Source organism: Notothenia rossii, assembly GCF_949606895.1.
Source record: "Notothenia rossii genome assembly, chromosome: 2".
NCBI classification, from domain to species: Eukaryota; Metazoa; Chordata; class Actinopteri; order Perciformes; family Nototheniidae; genus Notothenia; species Notothenia rossii.
The window spans coordinates 3,714,994-3,736,493 of record NC_136904.1 but is presented as its reverse complement, the minus strand read 5'-3'; the positions used below and the strand labels follow the sequence as shown (position 1 = coordinate 3,736,493).

The following is a 21,500-nucleotide window of genomic DNA, read 5'->3' as shown; positions in this document are numbered from 1 at the left end:
AGAGCACAGGGTGCAATCTACCCAGCAGCCACCAGGGGGCAGCACGGTGACGACATGCTGCAGCCGTATCATTAGTTACACTATGAGCAGTGTTTCCATCTTGAGGAATGCAAAGAGACGTCTGTGAATGATGCGTGATAATTAGTGCTGACTGCGTTTAGGGCTAACGATGATCTTAATATGAGTTAGTCTGCGGATCATTCTCTACAAAGGATCACATGTTCAAGGTGAAGTCTTTAAATGGCTTGTGCGTTCAGTCCTAAACCTACATATATTCACATCTAGTGTAAACGGGTGAAATTGAGGTTAACAAACTGTATTTTCTGACATGTTTGCATTAAATAAGACTTTAAACAATTGATTATCTAGATATTAGGCACTTTTCGACTATTCATGGCAGCTTTAGCTTTTTAAACATATTACAATGACGAGAAGTTAGTCTTTTAGTCATTCAAATGTATTGTTATGTAAATGTAATACAGACAGAAGGTAGAGTACAAATACAAAAATGGGCAATGAAGCTGAAAATACAAAACCTCCTCTCTGCTCTCTTATTGGAGATTTCATTTCTTCTGCAATTATTAGCTTGGAAAAAGACATTTTATGGTGAATTCATTATCAAAACGTATTTTCTGTCAATGGCCAATTCTCACAACATTATTTAAAGGCTTTGAGAGCAAAATACACTTTAAAATATAACACCTGAATCTATCTTTCAGCAGCTTCAATTCACACTCGTGATGCAGATACAGATGTGTGTGTGCGTGTGTGCGTGCGTGCGTATTTGTGTGCACGTGCGTGTGTGTGTCTGTCTGTTTTTTTTAAAGTTACGTAATCACTCGGCTTCATTCATTCATTCATGATTGCAGTTTGACTCGATGTTAACTTACCAATCTGCTCGTTCTGGCATCACATTGTGAGATGAAATGACTAATGCAGTCTTCAGTGCATGAGAGTGTGTTATCACACAGCGGTGCTGATGCATCCAGACCGTCCCGTGTGTCATTAAAACAGAAGGTTAGAATCACAGGAGAAACTTGTGAAAAGGGCATCGTAGCTTAAAATGAGTCTAAATATTATATAATGAGAGCATGGACTAGAGTCTGATTTGTATGGAAGCTCCACAGGGACAAGGGAGTGTGTGTGTGTGTGTGTGTGTGTGTGTGTGTGTGTGTGTGTGTGTGTGTGTGTGTGTGCGTGCGTGTGCGTGTTTGTGTGTGTGCCTGCGTGTGTGTGTGTTTGTGTGCGTGCGTGCGTGTGCGTGTGCATGCATGTCCATTTAAAAAGCGATTAAACAATAAAGTATGAGTTCATGCAAATATGTGGGAAACTTTATGGAGATTTCGTGTTTCACTTTGTTTAATATCAGATAAAAATGATTGTCTTTGTGTTTAAATTCACAGACACCTAAATGTTCACTTATTTAAATGTTAATACTTCAGACTTTTGAAGAAAACAAGGACATCTAAAGACATCACCACCTTTCACGGTGCCAGGGATGGAAACAGATGGTCGAATGTATCCAGGCAATGACAGTAATTGATAGAACCAGCCGTAGTTTGTAAGAAATGCAAAGGACATATCATTTATCTACAACACACACATCAAAGAGGTCAGTCTTAGGGCATGGACTGATTCAAAACTCATTGAAATTCCCTAAACGAGTGCATATCTGAACTGGCTCGTTAACCAGATCACACACGTTTAGGCTGTTCTGTGTGATCTCCACTCATTGAGCCCCCCTCTCTGAAGACCTCCGGCTTTAAGGGTTAATAAATGATCACAATAGTAACAGATGTAAATAACTGATGTGTGTTCATCAGGCGGTGCAGGTGGGAAGCGTTCCAGCGTTCAGCAGCAAGAGGAGTATTTGCTATCCTCTGATGGTGTTTGAGACGCTCTATGAAGCGACAGGCAGATTCATACTTCCTCATGACGCTGCGTGTCGTCATGAGGAAGTGGGCGTGGTTAGATCTCTACTGAGTGACTCGCAGTTATTAGCTCAAACAGGGAGCTGATCATGAGAGGCTGTTAGAGGAACACCGGTTCTTGTAGGTAATCATACATCCCGTCATTTATAAAATACTGAGTTTTTACTCAAATGTTGCCTTTTTTTCTCAAAATCTAAAAATTCTTTATTTCTCTCAAAATTCAGATTTTTTCTCTCAAAATCCTGACTTTTTTCTCGAAATCTTGAATTATTTCAAAAGATCAAAAAATTCTGACTTTTTCTGAAAATTCTTACTTTGTTCTCAAAATTAAAAAAATTATGACTTTGTTCTCAAAATCAAAAAATTCTGAATTATTTCAAAAAAATCAAAAAATTCTGAATTATTTCAAAAAGATCAAAAAATTCTGACTTTTTCTGAAAATTCTTACTTTGTTCTCAAAATTAAAAAAAAATCTGAATTATTTCAAAAAATAATAAAAATTATGACTTTTCTCAGAAAATCGTAAAATTATGACTGAATTCAAAACAACTTGTTAGAAAACTCTCCCTGGTCCCCGGCTTGAGCTTGAATCTCAGGATCCATGTATCTGTGATCCTCTCCAGAATGGAAGTAGTCATCACATACAGAGCATCAACTAGTTCCTGAACAGTGTCCTTCACATGCTGATATCCAAGAGAGGGAGTTACTCAGTCACAAGATGGAGGAATAGAAAGCAGTAAATCCTGTCATGAACAAAATACTGACTTTTTTCTCAACATTTTGGCTTTTGTTCAGAAAATCTAAAAATTATGTATTTTTCTGAAATACAAATTTTTTTTCTTCTCAAAATTCTGACTTTTTTCTCCAAATCATTTTTTTTGTACTTTCCCTCAAAATAATTTCTTTTTTTTTTTACTTTTCTCAAAATTCGGACTTTCTCTCAAAATTGTGCCTTTTTTTCAGAATCTCAAAAAAAAAGTCTCTCAACATTTCAAAATTCTGACTTTTTCTCAAAATGATGTATTTTTTCTCAAAATGTCAAAATTCTGTCGATTTTCTCAAAATGTCAAAATTCTGACTTTTTCTCAACATTCTGATTTTTTCGCAAAATCTCAAACAGTGTCCTTCACATGCTGATATCCAAGAGAGGGAGTTCCACAGTCACAAGATGGAGGAATAGAAAGCAGTATTCAATGTTTACTTCAGATTAGCTCCACGTCAGAAATGATCATGCTTGTCATATGTCTCTCTCCATAGAGGCTGAATCATCATGTTAATCACATAGCTATCATATGCCTCAAACAGTCCTGATGCTCTTCTAGCTAATCACACATCCTGTCATGTTCACAGCTACAGTTGATACCTTTGATATCACGTTACTCTCATACTGGAAGAGGACATTCAGTGTTAAAGTCAAGGTGCTCACCTCCACCAGCTGCATGAGGTTCTCGAAGTACTCCTCCTCGTCGATGGTGAGCTTCCCGTTGTGGTAGATGATGCGATAATGCTCCACCTTCCCATCGCAGCTGACACACAGGGTGTAGTCTCCGGGGTAGTTGGTGCTCTCTCTCACCAGGAACAGGCCCGTCTCCGGGGGGTAGAGCAGTCGCTCCGCCTGCTCACGGGTGATCTTCCCGTGGAACCAGCTGTGAGGGGAGAGAGGAGATGAATGATAAGAGAGGGGGATATCAGGAGAGAAGGAGGAGAAACAGTGTGGAGGAAATCCTTAAGAGAAACTGATTCATGAACAAAGTTTGTCTTTTGTTATATTTAATAAAGTGAAAAAGAAAGTTCATATAAAGTGAAGTTCTGCTTAGGAAACAGCTGGTCCTCGCTCCCATCATGACACCATTACACCCCCCGGTCCTTAACCATTACAGATCCCCCCTTCACTTCCTTTGCCTCCTTATATCTAAATCCATCTCTCTCTTTTAAACACATAGAAGACTAAGATACACTTTAACAGAGTGAGAGGCAATCAGAGTATAAGACTATATGTTTTTTTTACACACACACACACACACACACACACACACACACACACACACACACACACACACACACACACACACACACACACACACACACACACACACACACACACACACACACACACACACACACACACACACACACACACACACACACACACACACACACACACACACACACACACACACACACACACACACACACACACACACACACACGTGTTATCCGTGTACGGGACACCATGTGTGTCAGTTCTTGTGGAGAACAATTGGAAATCTTCATTTATTCTGCGTCAGTACTAACGACATGAAAAAGGCCTGAATCCTTCAACAGATCACACACTCTTCACTTCACTCGCTTTGTGACTTCAACCAGAGGGAAACACTTCCACATCCTCTGATTGAGAGGTGGAAAACATGGAGTGACGGTAATGGGAAGCAGGGCGTCACGAGAAAGTACCTGAATACAAACAACAGGAAACATGACACACACACACACACACACACACACACACACACACACACACACACACACACACACACACACACACACACACACACACACACACACACACACACACACACACACACACACACACACACACACACACACACACACACACACACACACACACACACACACACACACACACACACACACACACACACACACACACACACACACACACACACAGGGCTGAGGCAGAGTAGGAAACTGACACTGCAATAACAGGAAAATGCAAAAAGTAAAGTGCTCAGACGAGAGATTAGAACTATGAGCTCCTTTAAAGGGGACATATTCCGCTAATTTCCAAGGTCATATGCATTGTCTCTACTTTAAAGAGTCCTCTCCTGCTGATGTTCAGGTGTATATCAGTATGTAGTGTCTCTACTTTAAAGAGTCCTCTCCTGCTGACGTTCAGGTGTATATCAGTATGTAGTGTCTCTACTTTAAAGAGTCCTCTCCTGCTGATGTTCAGATGTATATCAGTATGTAGTGTCTCTACTTTAAAGAGTCCTCTCCTACTGATGTTCAGGTGTATATCAGTATGTGGTGTCTCTACTTTAAAGAGTCCTCTCCTGCTGATGTTCAGGTGTATATCAGTATGTAGTGTCTCTACTTTAAAGAGTCCTCTCCTGCTGATGTCCAGGTGTATATCAGTATGTAGTGTCTCTACTTTAAAGAGTCCTCTCCTGCTGATGTTCAGGTGTATATCAGTATGTAGTGTCTCTACTTTAAAGAGTCCTCTCCTGCTGATGTTGAGGTGTATATCAGTATGTAGTGTCTCTACTTTAAAGAGTCCTCTCCTGCTGATGTCCAGGTGTATATCAGTATGTAGTGTCTCTACTTTAAAGAGTCCTCTCCTGCTGATGTTCAGGTGTATGTCAGTATGTAGTGTCTCTACATGTCTCCAGGCTTTAATGTTAAAAAAGCTCTTTATTTCTCTCATACTGTCTGTGCTGCAGCACCTCTTTTCGCCCAGTCTGCTCTGATTGGTGAGCTGGCCGGCTTTGTTGTGATTGCTCAACAGCTTAGAGAAGTCCCGCCCATTAGCCTAACACGTACTGTGTTCTGAAAGTCAACAAGCAGTCTAATGGAGCCACAACAACCTAATTAACAGACTAAAGGATAGGGGAACCCCTGAACAAGCAGAATAGGGCCTCTTTAATTCAGGCTTTCTTCTGAGCTAAAAGCCGTTTAGAATTGTGCTAGTTTTCAAATAAAGCTGTTGCTCTACACCCCCCCCCCCCCGACCATATGTCTACAGGCTACTGATGGAAGGATTAGACAGCTCCAATACACTGAGTGTTATTGATTGCAGATTAGTAACCTTGTGTTAGCCTGGTTTGGGTCGTATGGTGCGTTCATGCTACACACAGAAACCTGGTTTAACGGTATCTCTGTTCACATGATCGACAGTATCTGGGTAAATCACACTGTACATTTATATATTCAGTTTAATATTTAATATTCCATCCCTCACATATATATAATAACTTTCTTTATATTTTGTTTTTGTTATTGTTAATTTGTAAATTCAACATGTATATTTTCTACCTTTTTGCTTATTTCTAGTCTTTTGAATTTGTATTGTACAATGCCATGTCTTGTTATGCTGCTGCAACACAAACATTTCCCAAATTAGGATCAAATAAGTACTTCCTATCTCATCTTAGATGTGTATCAATTGTTTAAATGCTTATTATTCCCCTGTATGTATTTACCCATGTCTACTATCAGTGTTTCTCTCCTATTCTGTTGTTGCTATGACATCTGAATTTCCCCACAGGGATCCATCAGTTGTCTTGCATGGTCTGAACAACCTCAGCCACAAACCACTGTCTTCCCATCCGTGTCCCCCTTGTTGAAAGGTCTTATAATCAGTGAACAGTCGTCTCTACAGCGTCTCTCTGTTTGTGATAATCAACATCTATAATTGATTTAGCCTGTCTTTCCCGTCTCTCCCTCCTCTTCCTCTCCCTCCTCTTCCTCTCCCTCCTCCTCTTCCTCCTCCTCTTCCCCTTCAGACAGCAGCTTAATGTGGGCTTGAGTTGATTAGATCAGCGAGGCGATGGACAGCAGGATCTAAACCCCCCTTTAATCCAGAGCATGAACACACACTTGCTGTTCTGAACACACACTTGCTGTTCTGAACACACACTTGCTGTTCTGGACACACACACTTGCTGTTCTGAACACACACACTTGCTGTTCTGGACACACACACTTGCTGTTCTGAACACACACTTGCTGTTCTGGACACACACACTTGCTGTTCTGAACACACACACTTGCTGTTCTGGACACACACACTTGCTGTTCTGAACACACACTTGCTGTTCTGGACACACACACTTGCTGTTCTGAACACACACACTTGCTGTTCTGAACACACACTTGCTGTTCTGAACACACACTTGCTGTTCTGGACACACACTTGCTGTTCTGAACACACACTTGATGTTCAGAACACACACTTGCTGTTCTGAACACACACACTTGCTGTTCTGGACACAAACTTGCTGTTCTGGACACACACTTGCTGTTCTGAACACACACACTTGCTGTTCTGGACACACACTTGCTGTTCTTGCTGTTCTGAACACACACTTGCTGTTCTGAACACACACACTTGCTGTTCTGAACACACACTTGCTGTTCTTGCTGTTCTGGACACACACACACTTGCTGTTCTGAACACACACACACTTGCTGTTCTTGCTGTTCTGAACACACACACTTGCTGTTCTGAACACACACACTTGCTGTTCTGAACACACACACTTGCTGTTCTGAACACACACTTGCTGTTCTGAACACACACTTGCTGTTCTGAACACACACTTGCTATTCTGAACACACACTTGCTGTTCTGAACACACACACTTGCTGTTCTGAACACACACTTGCTGTTCTGAACACACACTTGCTGTTCTGAACACACACACACACTTGCTGTTCTGAACACACACACTTGCTGTTCTGAACACACACACACTTGCTGTTCTGAACACACACTTGCTGTTCTGAACGCACACACACTTGCTGTTCTGGACACACACTTGCTATTCTGAACACACACTTGCTATTCTGAACACACACTTGCTGTTCTGAACACACACACTTGCTGTTCTGAACACACACACTTGCTGTTCTGAACACACACTTGCTATTCTGAACACACACTTGCTGTTCTGAACACACACACACACACACACTTGCTGTTCTGAACACACACACTTGCTGTTCTGAACACACACTTGCTGTTCTGAACACACACTTGCTGTTCTGAACACACACACACACTTGCTGTTCTGAACACACACACTTGCTGTTCTGAACACACACTTGCTGTTCTGAACACACACACACTTGCTGTTCTGAACACACACTTGCTGTTCTGAACGCACACACACTTGCTGTTCTGAACACACACTTGCTGTTCTGAACACACACTTGCTGTTCTGAACACACACACACTTGCTGTTCTGAACACACACACACTTGCTGTTCTGAACACACACTTGCTGTTCTGAACACACACACACTTGCTGTTCTGAACGCACACACACTTGCTGTTCTGAACACACACTTGCTATTCTGAACACACACTTGCTATTCTGAACACACACTTGCTGTTCTGAACACACACACTTGCTGTTCTGAACACACACACTTGCTGTTCTGAACACACACTTGCTATTCTGAACACACACTTGCTGTTCTGAACACACACACACACACACACACTTGCTGTTCTGAACACACACTTGCTGTTCTGAACACACACTTGCTGTTCTGAACACACACACACACTTGCTGTTCTGAACACACACACTTGCTGTTCTGAACACACACTTGCTGTTCTGAACACACACTTGCTGTTCTGAACACACACACACTTGCTGTTCTGAACACACACACACTTGCTGTTCTGAACACACACTTGCTGTTCTGGACACACACACTTGCTGTTCTGAACACACACTTGCTGTTCTGAACACACACTTGCTGTTCTGAACACACACACACTTGCTGTTCTGAACACACACACTTGCTGTTCTGAACACACACTTGCTGTTCTGAACACACACTTGCTGTTCTGAACACACACACACTTGCTGTTCTGAACACACACACACTTGCTGTTCTGGACACACACTTGCTGTTCTGAACGCACACACACTTGCTGTTCTGGACACACACACTTGCTGTTGTGTTTGTATTTTACTGATTTTGTTCTGTATTTACTAAAGAGATAAGGTTTGCAAAACTGTACTTTTAATATAATATACTATGACCTCAAATAAATAATTTTAAAATAATAATAAAGGAAATAAATAAATCTGGTAAACAACTATGTGTTGACAACAGGAAGGAGGAGCTTTCTTTAAAGGGGGGGGGGGGGGGGGGGTGCTGGTATTTCTTGTGGATTTCTGCCACAGGGGAGCAGCAGTGAGAGTGAGATGAGGAGGGACTACTTTCTGCGTCTGGGTGTCATCCGGTCAGGGCAGAAAGGGGACAGAGGACTACATCTGAACCCTTATATAACCCAGAGACATCTGTTAGTGATTCACAACGAGGTCCCTGAGGAACCCAGAACCCACAGGAACCACTTCTGGTGACGGAGAACAAACTAACTGTGCAGAGAGCTTGGAGGCAGCAGAAGGACCAGAGTTTAGAAACAAGGCCTCATACAGCTGGAGATCTGAGGGTAGCTGCTTTTCATTCAGCAGAAACTCGCCTATTTCTTTCTTCAAAACAGCATGTACAACTGGAAGAATGTGGATTTATTTTTAAATCACACAATAATATTGGACTTAACTTACTTTAAGACCAATGTCCAAAGTTTGCAAAATATATCTTCTTTGTAGAAAAAGAAAATACATCTATAACTTTAGAAGTTCTGATTCAATTCGAAATATATTTTAAACCCAAACGAAAGTGATCAAAAATAAATCCTCGACCAGCTTCAACCTCAAAGTGATTCACACATTAATGCATCAATAAATATAATTCAACATTTATTAATCTGAAATTGACCATTTTGCTAAACAGATTATCGCCTATTTAAAAATCAAGTTAAACTGGTATTTTATTTATTTCTCTTGCGATCATACCATATTGATGGACTAAACACTTGCTTGGTGTTTAGGACCAATGTCTATTGTTTCCAATATGAAGCTTCTTTGTAGGAAAAGTTAAAAAACTTTAAAAAAATCTATAATTTTCCAAGTTGTGATTCAATTCAGAATCTTAAAACTAAAGTAATCAAACATTACCTCCTCCTTTACCAGCTTCAACATCAAAGCGATCCATATATACTTGACTTCATCCTGGGATTATAATGCAACTCAGTCTAGCCCCTAATATTCTCAAGCTGTGTACTGCATGTCTTCAGGAAAACAACATGACCAGCCTTAATAACACATCAAACTGCTCAACACTGGAAACGCTGATAGACTTTAGAGGGACGTATCAGTGCATGTAAATGGTCTGCTAAAGTGTGTTCTCTCCAGAGGGAGTTTCTCTCCCACACGTTCGATTGATTTAAATAGTAAATGATGAGATATCTCACAAAGAGGGTCCCTATCATCTTCTTATAATCCTACAGTATCTCACATCACTACTCATCTGGTCTTAAGTTTAAAGGCACTGTTAAATACCCCATAAAACATGCATATTTTTCCTTTAACCTGTAGTGTTATTATTAGGGATGGGTATCGTTTGAAATTGATCGATTCCGATTCCAGTTCTGCTCATCGATTCCGGTTCTTATTGATTCCCCGTTTCGATTCCAAAATTGTAAAAGAAAGAGGTCAAATGTTTAGATAACAAAAATATGGGCCGCAGCGTACCGAGCCGGCCATCACCAGCCCGCTGACGACCGGTCGTTGTGTGATTCTCCAGAACACACAGATGGCCAGTCCGCTCTTACCCTGTATCCCACCGGGGCGCAGACGGACCCGGTGGAATACAGGGTCTACCGTGTTTAGGAACCGTTAAGCAGACCCAACATTTTGTATTTTGTATGGGTACCCGGCATTTTCTTATCGGTTCTCATCTGGAACCGAGTTTCGGTTCCCAACCCTAGTTATTATCAATCTAGATTCTAGATGATTCACGCTTCCTTCTGCGCAGTCACACGATCAGCAGGTACAGTTTGGTAGAAAGGAAATAGTTCCGACGTAAAGCTCCTCAAAACCAGCTTTACGAGTTATCCTGAGTAAGTGGATCATGGTTTCTGAAAAGAGGAAATGCTGTAGAGGTTTGAACATGGAGTCTCTTGGCACTTTGAGCACCAGGCTGACATCTCTTCAGCCTCCAACGTGCAGCATCTCACACCAAACTATCTAAATCCATAACTAGCTCTGGAGGTAAGAGGAAACATATGGATTTCTGATTATGGGGGAAGTGTCCCTTTAAAGACGTGTTTGTTTCCAGGTCTATGTGGAGATACTGCATGCTCTCTGCGTTCCTGTCTCGCTTCATGTGCATACGCCTCTCGTTCTGTTTCCCTCTGTCTGATATCTGCTGCTTCAAAGGCTCAGACTGAAGTGTGGAGCGCAGGAGAGCAGACACAGAACAAAACAAGCGACGGGAAAACATGGAGTCTCCATCTTTTGATGCTTTTAAGATAGAACTAGGTTTTCCCCTCGCTGCAGGGAACAGAAACGAGCGGGGCGACGACAACTTGGTGAAAAGGAAACGGAGCGTATGTGGAAAACATGTCGACGACTCACAGCTCCACTGGTTGTGATGAATATACTGCAGATAATATACTCAAAACTCACCTTTGCTCTCTTGCCTTCACCTCCTAATCCACTCGCCCCAGTTCCACCTAGCTTAACACTTTTTATTTGTGTTGTTATTTTTTTTCTTTATGTGCTTGCAAAGCTCTTTGAGCACCAGGAAAAGCGCTATATGTTATAAATAACATGTGTTTGAGGTGAGTGTGTTGACAAAAAAAAAAATACAATTCAAATAAACCCATACACAGACGGACAGTTTGTTAAGTGTTTCTCTCTCGTTGTGAGTCCAATACTCACGGCATGAGGCTGAGCTTCCCTCCTGACTTCACCCCCTCTCTCTTCTGGACATAGTTAGCGGGGATGGTTCCCTCTCTTCCCACCGTGTTCCTCGCTCTGTACCAGTTAGGATCCTGAAACACAACGACACAGCTTTAAAGACTGCTGCTAATCATGGTTTCAATATGGCCTGCGCTCCCAAGGCTTTACTCAGATGCTGGTTCCTAAAGTGAGAACAGAACTGGGTGAAACAGCTTTTAAACATGCTGCCCCCACAGCGTGGAATAAAGTACAGAAGGAGCTGAAACTCTCATGTTTGATCACTACGGGGGAATTCAAGAGAACAAGAATCCATTGGTCGATGTGACTTCTCATTGAAGTCGTTTTAAAATGGTGCCAGTTTGTAATAGTTCTTGTATTCGCATATTGACCGGTTTCATTTGTGTTGCACAGCTGTATTCCTCTGCCTGTAATGTCTGTGTTCTATCTGTTTAACTTTGTTCATGCTGCTCTCTTGGCCAGGTTGAAAAACAGATTGGAATCTCAAAGAGACTTTTACCTGGTTCAATAAAGGATATATATATGGTTACCAAGTCACTCTATACATCAGAGGGGTCCTGAGGGCCACATACAGAAAGATGTACGAACTGGAGGTGAGGTGTAATAAGTGAAGTTATAAGTTAGCAAAATCAATGAAAAGTAGGTCAATTATTCTTGATACTTGAAAATGCCTCAAGAAAAACCACAGCGTCCATCCCAGCTCTCTGTAGGGTTTACTTCATGTGGTTAGCAGCTCAGGCTTTAACACAGAAACCTCAGAGAGATATAATGAGAGGAAATATGAAGGGTTTATTTCAAGCTTGATATTTAAATAAGTTATTATTAACAACTTAGATTTGTTAGAAATTGTTCTCAACTTTATCTGAATGAATTTATTTGAAAAGTGGGCTTATTAAAACATGTGTAATATATTTATACATTTATATTTAAGAAGTACAATCTAAGACAAGCACAAGTTTCATTTGTGGGATATATATATATTTTTTTAAACATGTGTCTCTTCATTGATGGTGATCCTATTTGAAATGTTGGTTTTCCTTGCTTCTCGTGTTATATATTTGTTCTTGTTGATGTTGCAAATGGAGCGGCTGTGATGCATCTTATACTGAACTGTTTAGCCTCATGGAGAAGTGCATTCAAACAACGATGTCTCGGCCCGTTCCCAGAGTAATGATCATTCTGCCAGGACAGCATCTTTCAGTGCTTTCTTTAATGCAAGGTAACCATTCCCCAGACTCACCCTGGTGGCTCCGATGATGGTGAGCAGATCTCCTTTACAGAAAGGCAGGTCCTGTTCGTTGGCAGTCTGGAAATTATATTTGGCTACACACTCTGTGCCACTGGACCACGGTGCCTGAGAGAGAGAGAGAGAGAGAGAGAGAGAGAGAGAGAGAGAGAGAGAGAGAGAGATCAATATTAAGGACAGCATGATGAGGTGAACTGAGGAATTAACAGAGGTGGGAAGTATTGGAGTACAAATACTTTGTTACTGTACTTAAGTACATTTTTCTGGTATCAGTACTTAACTCCACTACTTATTTTTCTGACTACTTCTTACTTTGACTTCTTACATTTTAAACACAAATACCTGTACTTTCTACTTCTTACATGTTGAACTCAAATACCTGTACTTTCTACTTCTTACATGTTGAACTCAAATACCTGTACTTTCTACTTCTCACATGTTGAACACAAATACCTGTACTTTCTACTTCTTACATGTTGAACTCAAATACCTGTACTTTCTACTTCTCACATGTTGAACTCAAATACCTGTACTTTCTACTTCTTACATGTTGAACTCAAATACCTGTACTTTCTACTTCTCACATGTTGAACACAAATACCTGTACTTTCTACTTCTTACATGTTGAACTCAAATACCTGTACTTTCTACTTCTCACATGTTGAACACAAATACCTGTACTTTCTACTTCTTACATGTTGAACTCAAATACCTGTACTTTCTACTTCTTACATGTTGAACTCAAATACCTGTACTTTCTACTTCTTACATTTTGAACTCAAATACCTGTACTTTCTACTTCTTACATGTTGAACTCAAATACCTGTACTTTCTACTTCTTACATTTTGAACTCAAATACCTGTACTTTCTACTTCTCACATGTTGAACTCAAATACCTGTACTTTCTACTTCTCACATGTTGAACACAAATACCTGTACTTTCTACTTCTTACATGTTGAACTCAAATACCTGTACTTTCTACTTCTTACATTTTGAACTCAAATACCTGTACTTTCTACTTCTTACATGTTGAACTCAAATACCTGTACTTTCTACTTCTCACATGTTGAACTCAAATACCTGTACTTTCTACTTCTCACATGTTGAACTCAAATACCTGTACTTTCTACTTCCTACATGTTGAACTCAAATACCTGTACTTTCTACTTCTTACATGTTGAACACAAATACCTGTACTTTCTACTTCTCACATGTTGAACACAAATACCTGTACTTTCTACTTCTTACATGTTGAACTCAAATACCTGTACTTTCTACTTCTCACATGTTGAACACAAATACCTGTACTTTCTACTTCTCACATGTTGAACACAAATACCTGTACTTTCTACTTCTTACATGTTGAACTCAAATACCTGTACTTTCTACTTCTCACATGTTGAACACAAATACCTGTACTTTCTACTTCTCACATGTTGAACACAAATACCTGTACTTTCTACTTCTTACATGTTGAACTCAAATACCTGTACTTTCTACTTCTCACATGTTGAACACAAATACCTGTACTTTCTACTTCTTACATGTTGAACTCAAATACCTGTACTTTCTACTTCTCACATGTTGAACACAAATACCTGTACTTTCTACTTCTCACATGTTGAACACAAATACCTGTACTTTCTACTTCTTACATGTTGAACTCAAATACCTGTACTTTCTACTTCTTACATGTTGAACACAAATACCTGTACTTTCTACTTCTTACATGTTGAACACAAATACCTGTACTTTCTACTTCTCACATGTTGAACACAAATACCTGTACTTTCTACTTCTTACATGTTGAACTCAAATACCTGTACTTTCTACTTCTTACATGTTGAACTCAAATACCTGTACTTTCTACTTCTCTCATTTTCCAAACAGGCTGGTTCCTTTAGTCTGAATGTGTGTTTGGTGGCGTGATCATTATTATTTAGAGTCATTGCGTGCCTATTGATTTGAACACGATCCGTGTATCCATCATTTCCTGGTCTTCTCTAAAGAAGAGGGACCAATAGAAACGTTGTCATGTTGCCGTTGTTCAGCATGGAAACATTCATTAGCTAACAATGACATTATTGTTCTATTAATATAAAGGGAGGTCAGGTACTCTTTAAAACAGCTGCTAGTTATGGGTACTTTTTACTGAAGTACATTTCAAAGTTCTTTACTTTGACTTGAGGAAAGAAGTTTAGTCAGTACTTCTACTTTCACCAGAGTATTTTTAAACACCAGTATCTGTACTTACGTGATTCATCATCTGATGGAAATGTGTTTGTTCGGTGCAAAGAACTAGAAGAAACTCGATGAAACTAATCTAAATCTCAAATCATAATACTATGTTTTTTTTTTACTCTGTGGACAATTTACACGACAAGCTATCATGGGCACATGAAACACAACTGGTGTCATTTATTTCACCTCACGAAAAGCAACTGATGTCAAAGCAAAGTGTCACTCTGAAACGCAAATGGAAAATGACAGCTAGGCTGCGGACGCTTTGAATAAGCTGCTTTATTCCTGACAGTGTGTGTGTGTGTGTGTGTGTGTGTGTGTGTGTGTGTGTGTGTGTGTGTGTGTGTGTATGTGTATGTGTATGTGTATGTGTGTGTGTGTGTGTCTGTGTGTGTGTGTGTGTGTGTGTGTGTGAGATGCTCCTCCTATTTCTATTCTATATTATTTGTATTTACTTGCACTTTTATTATTATTATTTATTAATTCATTGCTGTGGTTATTTGGTCATTTAAAATATAGCCCTGCCCATGACACATAAAAACAACAACCCACGTGTAGCGGGAAGCTGTAGTCACTTTTTTTTTAAAAAGCCAACAACGTGTGTGTTGCTGAAAGGAAAGTGGCACTATGGCAATAACATAAGATAAGAAGTACTTTATTGATCCCAATGTGGGAGTGATTGGAGATGCAGCAGCATATCAGACCAGGCATTTCACATAAGAGACATTAAAGGCGTAGAAATAAACAATTCCAAAATAGAAACATCTCAAATAGAAATAAACTTGCCTTGCACCTGTGAATCTGTACAGTGGGAATACATTGTAGAAATAACCAAAGTGTGTTACTTACGAGCACCCCAGACATGATGGAGTTGGACAGGTTTCCTCAGACAGGAAGCGCTCACTGTTCAGCTACAACCATCAGAGCTGGAAGAAATACAAGCAAAGCATTAGAATGGGATTATAGTAGACGCTGAGACTGGAACACGTCTCGAGTCGTCCTCAAAACATCATCGTCCTGCCTTTACAGGATTTAAACATTTAGTTTATCGTCTGAATATAGTGAGGAGAGTTCATAGTCAAATGAAGTTTCATACTTTAATTTTGCAATCAACGAAAAACCTGAAAGGACCGTAACGCTACTCGACATAAATCCATGTTACTCTCGTTGGTGCCGTAAAGACATGTCATTGAATATATCTTTATTGTCATCATACAAAGTACAACGACACTTCTTTGGCAACTCTCACTGCAGTCACAAATAGACACAGTAAATAAATTAGAGTGGTAAAAGCAGAGGTCGTAGCGATGACAGTGCAACGAGATAACATTCAATGTCAAAGTGCATATTTACACTTAGTCTAAATATATATCAGTAAAATAGCCATACGTATTTCTAAATATTAGTGCTTGCAGTCTTTGAGGGGCGGAGGTGTGTTTATGAATGTTCTCAGTTGTCACATCGGACACGTTTTGACCGATCGATCACGTGTTCGGTCGATTCTTTGGACGTTTTTTTGCTTTCCTTGCCGGTTAAAGTGAGCGTGCTTGGCTCTGTGTTTTGTGTCAATGTTCCTCTTTAATGTGTACAACTTGGTAGCTGCTAGAAACGGCCAATATTAAGACGCTCAGTCACAGGGAACAAGATGAGATGCATTGTGGGACATGTCGTTTATGGACACTGTACTTAAGTAAAGCGGAATATAACTTTTAATTATTGTATTTTATGCCTTGATGTTGACACCTGTGCTCTAAACCGTGTGAATGGCTTCAGAAGTGTAAGAAATAATGTTTTAGCGGCTGGTGAAAGTGCTCAGGGACCTTCCACAGGTTAAAGAAGGACTTCAATGTTATTCACTGACTGTAAAGAATAGAACAATACAAACATGTCTTTCTACTGCAGTCACTCAACAGTGCAGTGAAGGTCACACACGCTCTCTGAAAGCGGCTCTTTATTTTACAGATTGGATACAGAATCCTGGAAATGGGAGATGAGTAAAAAAGCAGCTCTCTGCCAAGTCTGTCCAGCATCTTCATTCTGCCTCCAATGATCAGTGTGTTGGAGGTGACCTTGAGCGAGTGTGTGAGCTGCCGAGAGAGGGATGAGTGGGTGTGTGTGTGCCTATAGAAGAGCATGTGTGTGTGACTGCAAGTGGGTTAAAGAATGTGTAGCATGTCGGGTGTGTGTGTCTATAATAACCCGTATCTGTGGTGTGTGTGTGTGTCTGTCTCTTGAGGGCCTGATAGTGGAAGTGTGTGTCCCTCCTCTCTTTCTCCACACACACATTAAAGGGTTCCTCTCTCTGTGAATCAGTGGCAGCAATCTGAATAAAGATGGAGAGAATAAAGCCTCCCATAGCCAGAGAGGGTAGAAGTACACACATCCTTTACTCAAGTAGAAGGACACACATCCTTTACTCAAGTAGAAGGACACACATCCTTTACTGAAGTAGAAGGACACACATCCTTTACTCAAGTAGAAGGACACACATCCTTTACTCAAGTAGAAGGACACACATCCTTTACTCAAGTAGAAGGACACACATCCTTTACTCAAGTAGAAGGACACACATCCTTTACTCAAGTAGAAGGACACACATCCTTTACTGAAGTAGAAGTACACACATCCTTTACTGAAGTAGAAGTACACACATCCTTTACTCAAGTAGAAGGACACACATCCTTTACTGAAGTAGAAGTACACACATCCTTTACTCAAGTAGAAGTACACACATCCTTTACTCAAGTAGAAGTACACACATCCTTTACTCAAGTAGAAGTACACACACATCCTTTACTCAAGTAGAAGTACACACATCCTTTACTGAAGTAGAAGTACACACATCCTTTAATCAAGTAGAAGTACACACATCCTTTACTCAAGTAGAAGTACACACACATCCTTTACTCAAGTAGAAGTACACACATCCTTTACTCAAGTAGAAGTACACACATCCTTTACTCAAGTAGAAGTACCCACATCCTTTACTGAAGTAGAAGTACACACATCCTTTACTCAAGTAGAAGTACACACATCCTTTACTCAAGTAGAAGTACACACACATCCTTTACTCAAGTAGAAGTACACACATCCTTTACTCAAGTAGAAGGACACACATCCTTTACTGAAGTAGAAGGACACACATCCTTTACTCAAGTATAAGTACACACATCCTTTACTCAAGTAGAAGTACACACATCTTTTACTCAAGTAGAAGTACAGATACTTTCAAAATACTCTAGTAAAAGTAGAAGTACTAGAAAATGTAAGAAGTAGAGAGTTCAGGTATTTGTGTTCAAAATGTAAGAAGTCAAAGTAAAAAGTCCTCATAAAAATAAGTAGTGGAGTAAAGATACCAGAAACATGTACTTAAGTACAATAAGGAAGTATGTGTACTCCATCTCACTTCCCAACAGCCAAGAGAACAGGAAGTGTCTGACGTTTATTTTCCAGACATGTGTACAAGATAAGGAGGGGCTTCAGTTGGGAGTCCAGAGTAAACAAGGGTACTCACTTCCTTTAGAGCGACTACAGCCAATATGTAAGGGACGGCAGAATATGTCAAAGTGACAACGCTCAATACATTGTCACTTTGACTAAATTCATAATAAACCTAAGGCGGTTTTAAGCTTGTAACCATTGCACTGCACCAAATCAAATCCAAGGAGCTCCATGTATGAACTGTCTCTATCACATTCATATTTACAATACAGTTTGATTTATAAAGCACTTTAAAACCTCCAGACCAAAGTGCTGTTCAGTCAAATACACAAACACAACATACAACAATCACACAGCTCAGCTCACACATCATAAACAAGTACAAGTAAAAAACAACAGACAATTTAAAAGCAATAAAAGCAACAATCTACAAGATGTCCATAAACTCAGGAGAAGAGGCGGGGCTTCATGAGGGAGTTAGAAGCAGAGAGTGGAGGTCTGTCTGATGCATTCACTGAGACAAATCCCTGCGTGGGGATTATACTTTAAATAATAATGAAAGCAATGTTATCTTTAGTTTCCGTGCAGGACCCTGGAGCCTCTCTGCTCAACAGAAAGTAAAGGATAGAGCTGGCAGAATCAAAACAAGCCGCCTCGTTAGAAACGTCTCACGGGAAAACAGATCGTTCATAAACAACTAAAAGGCTTCCACCTTTTGGAGATAGCAGTGAATAAAAGATGTCTGACGTGTCGGGGAGCAGGAAGTTACGATGCAGAGTGTTTCTGCTGCTTCACTTCACAAAGTATTGATACTCCAACAGTAACTGCAAAATGATTTGTCAAGGTTAGATGTAGTTTGTGTAGTTAATCAGGCTGGAGCCACACGAGGACGATAACGCAAACGGACCGAAATTGATATCAAAAAAGTCTTCCGTCCACACGCAACAGAAACGTGTCCGTTCACACGAGACCGCTCCAAAGCGCTGCAGAAGCTGTAGTACATATGCAGGCCTGTAAGTGGCGCTGTAGTCCTGCCACAAAAGCAGCGAAGAAGACTTCCCGCATGGTTGCCATTGTTGCCCTTCTGTTTATTCTCCGCTGTGGACGCTCTGGCTCTTGCTCTCCCTCCCCGAGGCAAGCTTATTCTCCTGCTGTAAATCTCTCCGGTTAGTCCACCAGCAGATGGAAAACACCCACCTCTCCGCCTCTTCCAAGGGACGAGGGACTGTGCGGCAGTTTCCGGTCAACATGTCCATTAAAGTTTAAATCTTCCGGACAAAATTAGAAAAGTGCCGGTCAGAGGTTTTCTTTGTTATTTATTGAGCTTTAAAACAAATTGATAACGACTCTATATAATAATATAAGATGAATAAACGGAGCCTCTCTTTTCCTCCCCCTCTCCTGAGAGCCCAGCAGCTGATCGCTGAGCAGGAGAGGTGGGAGAGGCGGGGCTATTGCGTCATCGTTATCAGGAAATGATCGTATAGTCGTAAACACGGAGCCGTTTGCCCCCCCAGAGCGTTTTGTTTGCAGATCTACCCACCTTGGGACCCGTTATCGTTTTTTGCGTTTCCATGTCGGCCTCGTGTGGACGAACCGTCTATCTGATAGTGAGCTGTAGCGGAAACGACCGTTATCGTCCTCGTGTGGCCGGGGCGCGTCTATGGTTTTTCAAACCCAGTTTAGATCCCACTTCCGCATTACGCAAGCATCGACGCGGCGTTACGTCACAGCATCAACCTGGCGTTATCCCTATGGTTACATCACTGCCTTACGCGGCACACCCGCAATATCTGAATCTGACAACCAAAATACCGTCCTTTTAAACGCCGCATAATATATAATATAATAGTGCTTCTTTGTCAATATGACTGACGACCACTTATGCAGTGCTGAGGTAATGTTGATTCATCATTTAATATTAATTCCTGATGGATATAAGAGGGATACATTAGCAAACATCTGTATATAGCCTATATATATATATATAGTTTCGTTTTTGTGTTTGTCATGTAACATATTAACGTTTTGACCTTCTGTTTAGGATGTAAAGGTATCTATTTAATATTTTATTTAAAGGTAGACATTTATAATATGTTATAAATGTCTATTTTGTTATATAATACAACATATAACATTTGACATTAATAACATTAACGTTTTGCCATGTAAAAATGAAACAACTGTCAGGTGGTGTTATTGATTATCTTTGGAAAAGAGCCCCCACCAATATTGATTTTGAAAATATATTTTAATTGAAATATGGGAGAAAAAACAAAAGGGTAGAATTGATCAAACCATATGTTATTATTGCAACTGTTTTTATTATATTGTGTTGTTTTGTTTATATATATATATATATATGTGTGTGTGTACAAATGAATTAATATAAAGTGTATGTGAGTGTGTGTATAAATGAATAGGCTAAATACATGTGTGAGTATATAAGTGTGTGTTTATATATATATATATATATATTAAATGAATAAACGTGTGTATATATAAAATAGTATCATTAAATAATGCAGTCAGATAAATGAAGTACACAGTAATAGTCAATGTTATATTCAATATTCTGCACTTACACCAGCTGATAAGATATTTAAAACGTTTTAAACGACATTTGAGGATACACACAGGATATTTATACATCATAAAACACCAGTAATACAATCTCAAGACTATGATATGATTGGCTATGACTCGATATGGCTTTGATTACAGGATCATTTACTTTCAGTCAACAAATCCTTTGGAAAGACAAAAAACAACTATTCAATATCCTGCTTTAACGCGACCGCTATAACTGTCGAAGATGAAGTCTATGAAGCTATCGTGCAGAGCTACGTTGATCCTTGCGTAATGCGGAAGTGGGCGGGGTTAGATCTAAACTGGGTTGGAAAAACGATAGACGCGGCCTGAGACTTTTTCTAGTCAACTTTATTGTCAATCTTTCAGTTTGTGTGTTCAGACAGAGAGTTTGAAATGCCGTTTCCCACAATCCAGAATACAAACATAAAAAAATCTGTATATACCTATATTTACACACTCACGGTAA

The 21,500-nt window shown here is 40.0% G+C and overlaps 1 protein-coding gene across 2 annotated transcripts in view; it reads right to left on the bottom strand.

The window, feature by feature from the left end:
• cskl (c-src tyrosine kinase-like) overlaps positions 1-21,500 on the bottom strand; it is a 61,586-nt gene that overhangs the window by 12,697 nt on the left and 27,389 nt on the right. Inside the window, exons 1-5 of one of the 2 annotated variants that reach the window (XM_079663478.1) lie at positions 19,986-20,106; positions 15,851-15,927; positions 12,753-12,866; positions 11,474-11,586; positions 3,358-3,577 (exon numbers count right to left, since the gene is read on the bottom strand). In XM_079663478.1, coding sequence (XP_079519604.1) covers positions 3,358-3,577; positions 11,474-11,586; positions 12,753-12,866; positions 15,851-15,865 — 462 coding nt within the window. In that variant the 5' untranslated portion in view covers positions 15,866-15,927; positions 19,986-20,106. Of the gene's footprint in view, positions 1-3,357; positions 3,578-11,473; positions 11,587-12,752; positions 12,867-15,850; positions 15,928-19,985; positions 20,107-21,500 lie in introns of those variants that run through there. The other variant, XM_079663477.1, reaches the window with a different exon arrangement.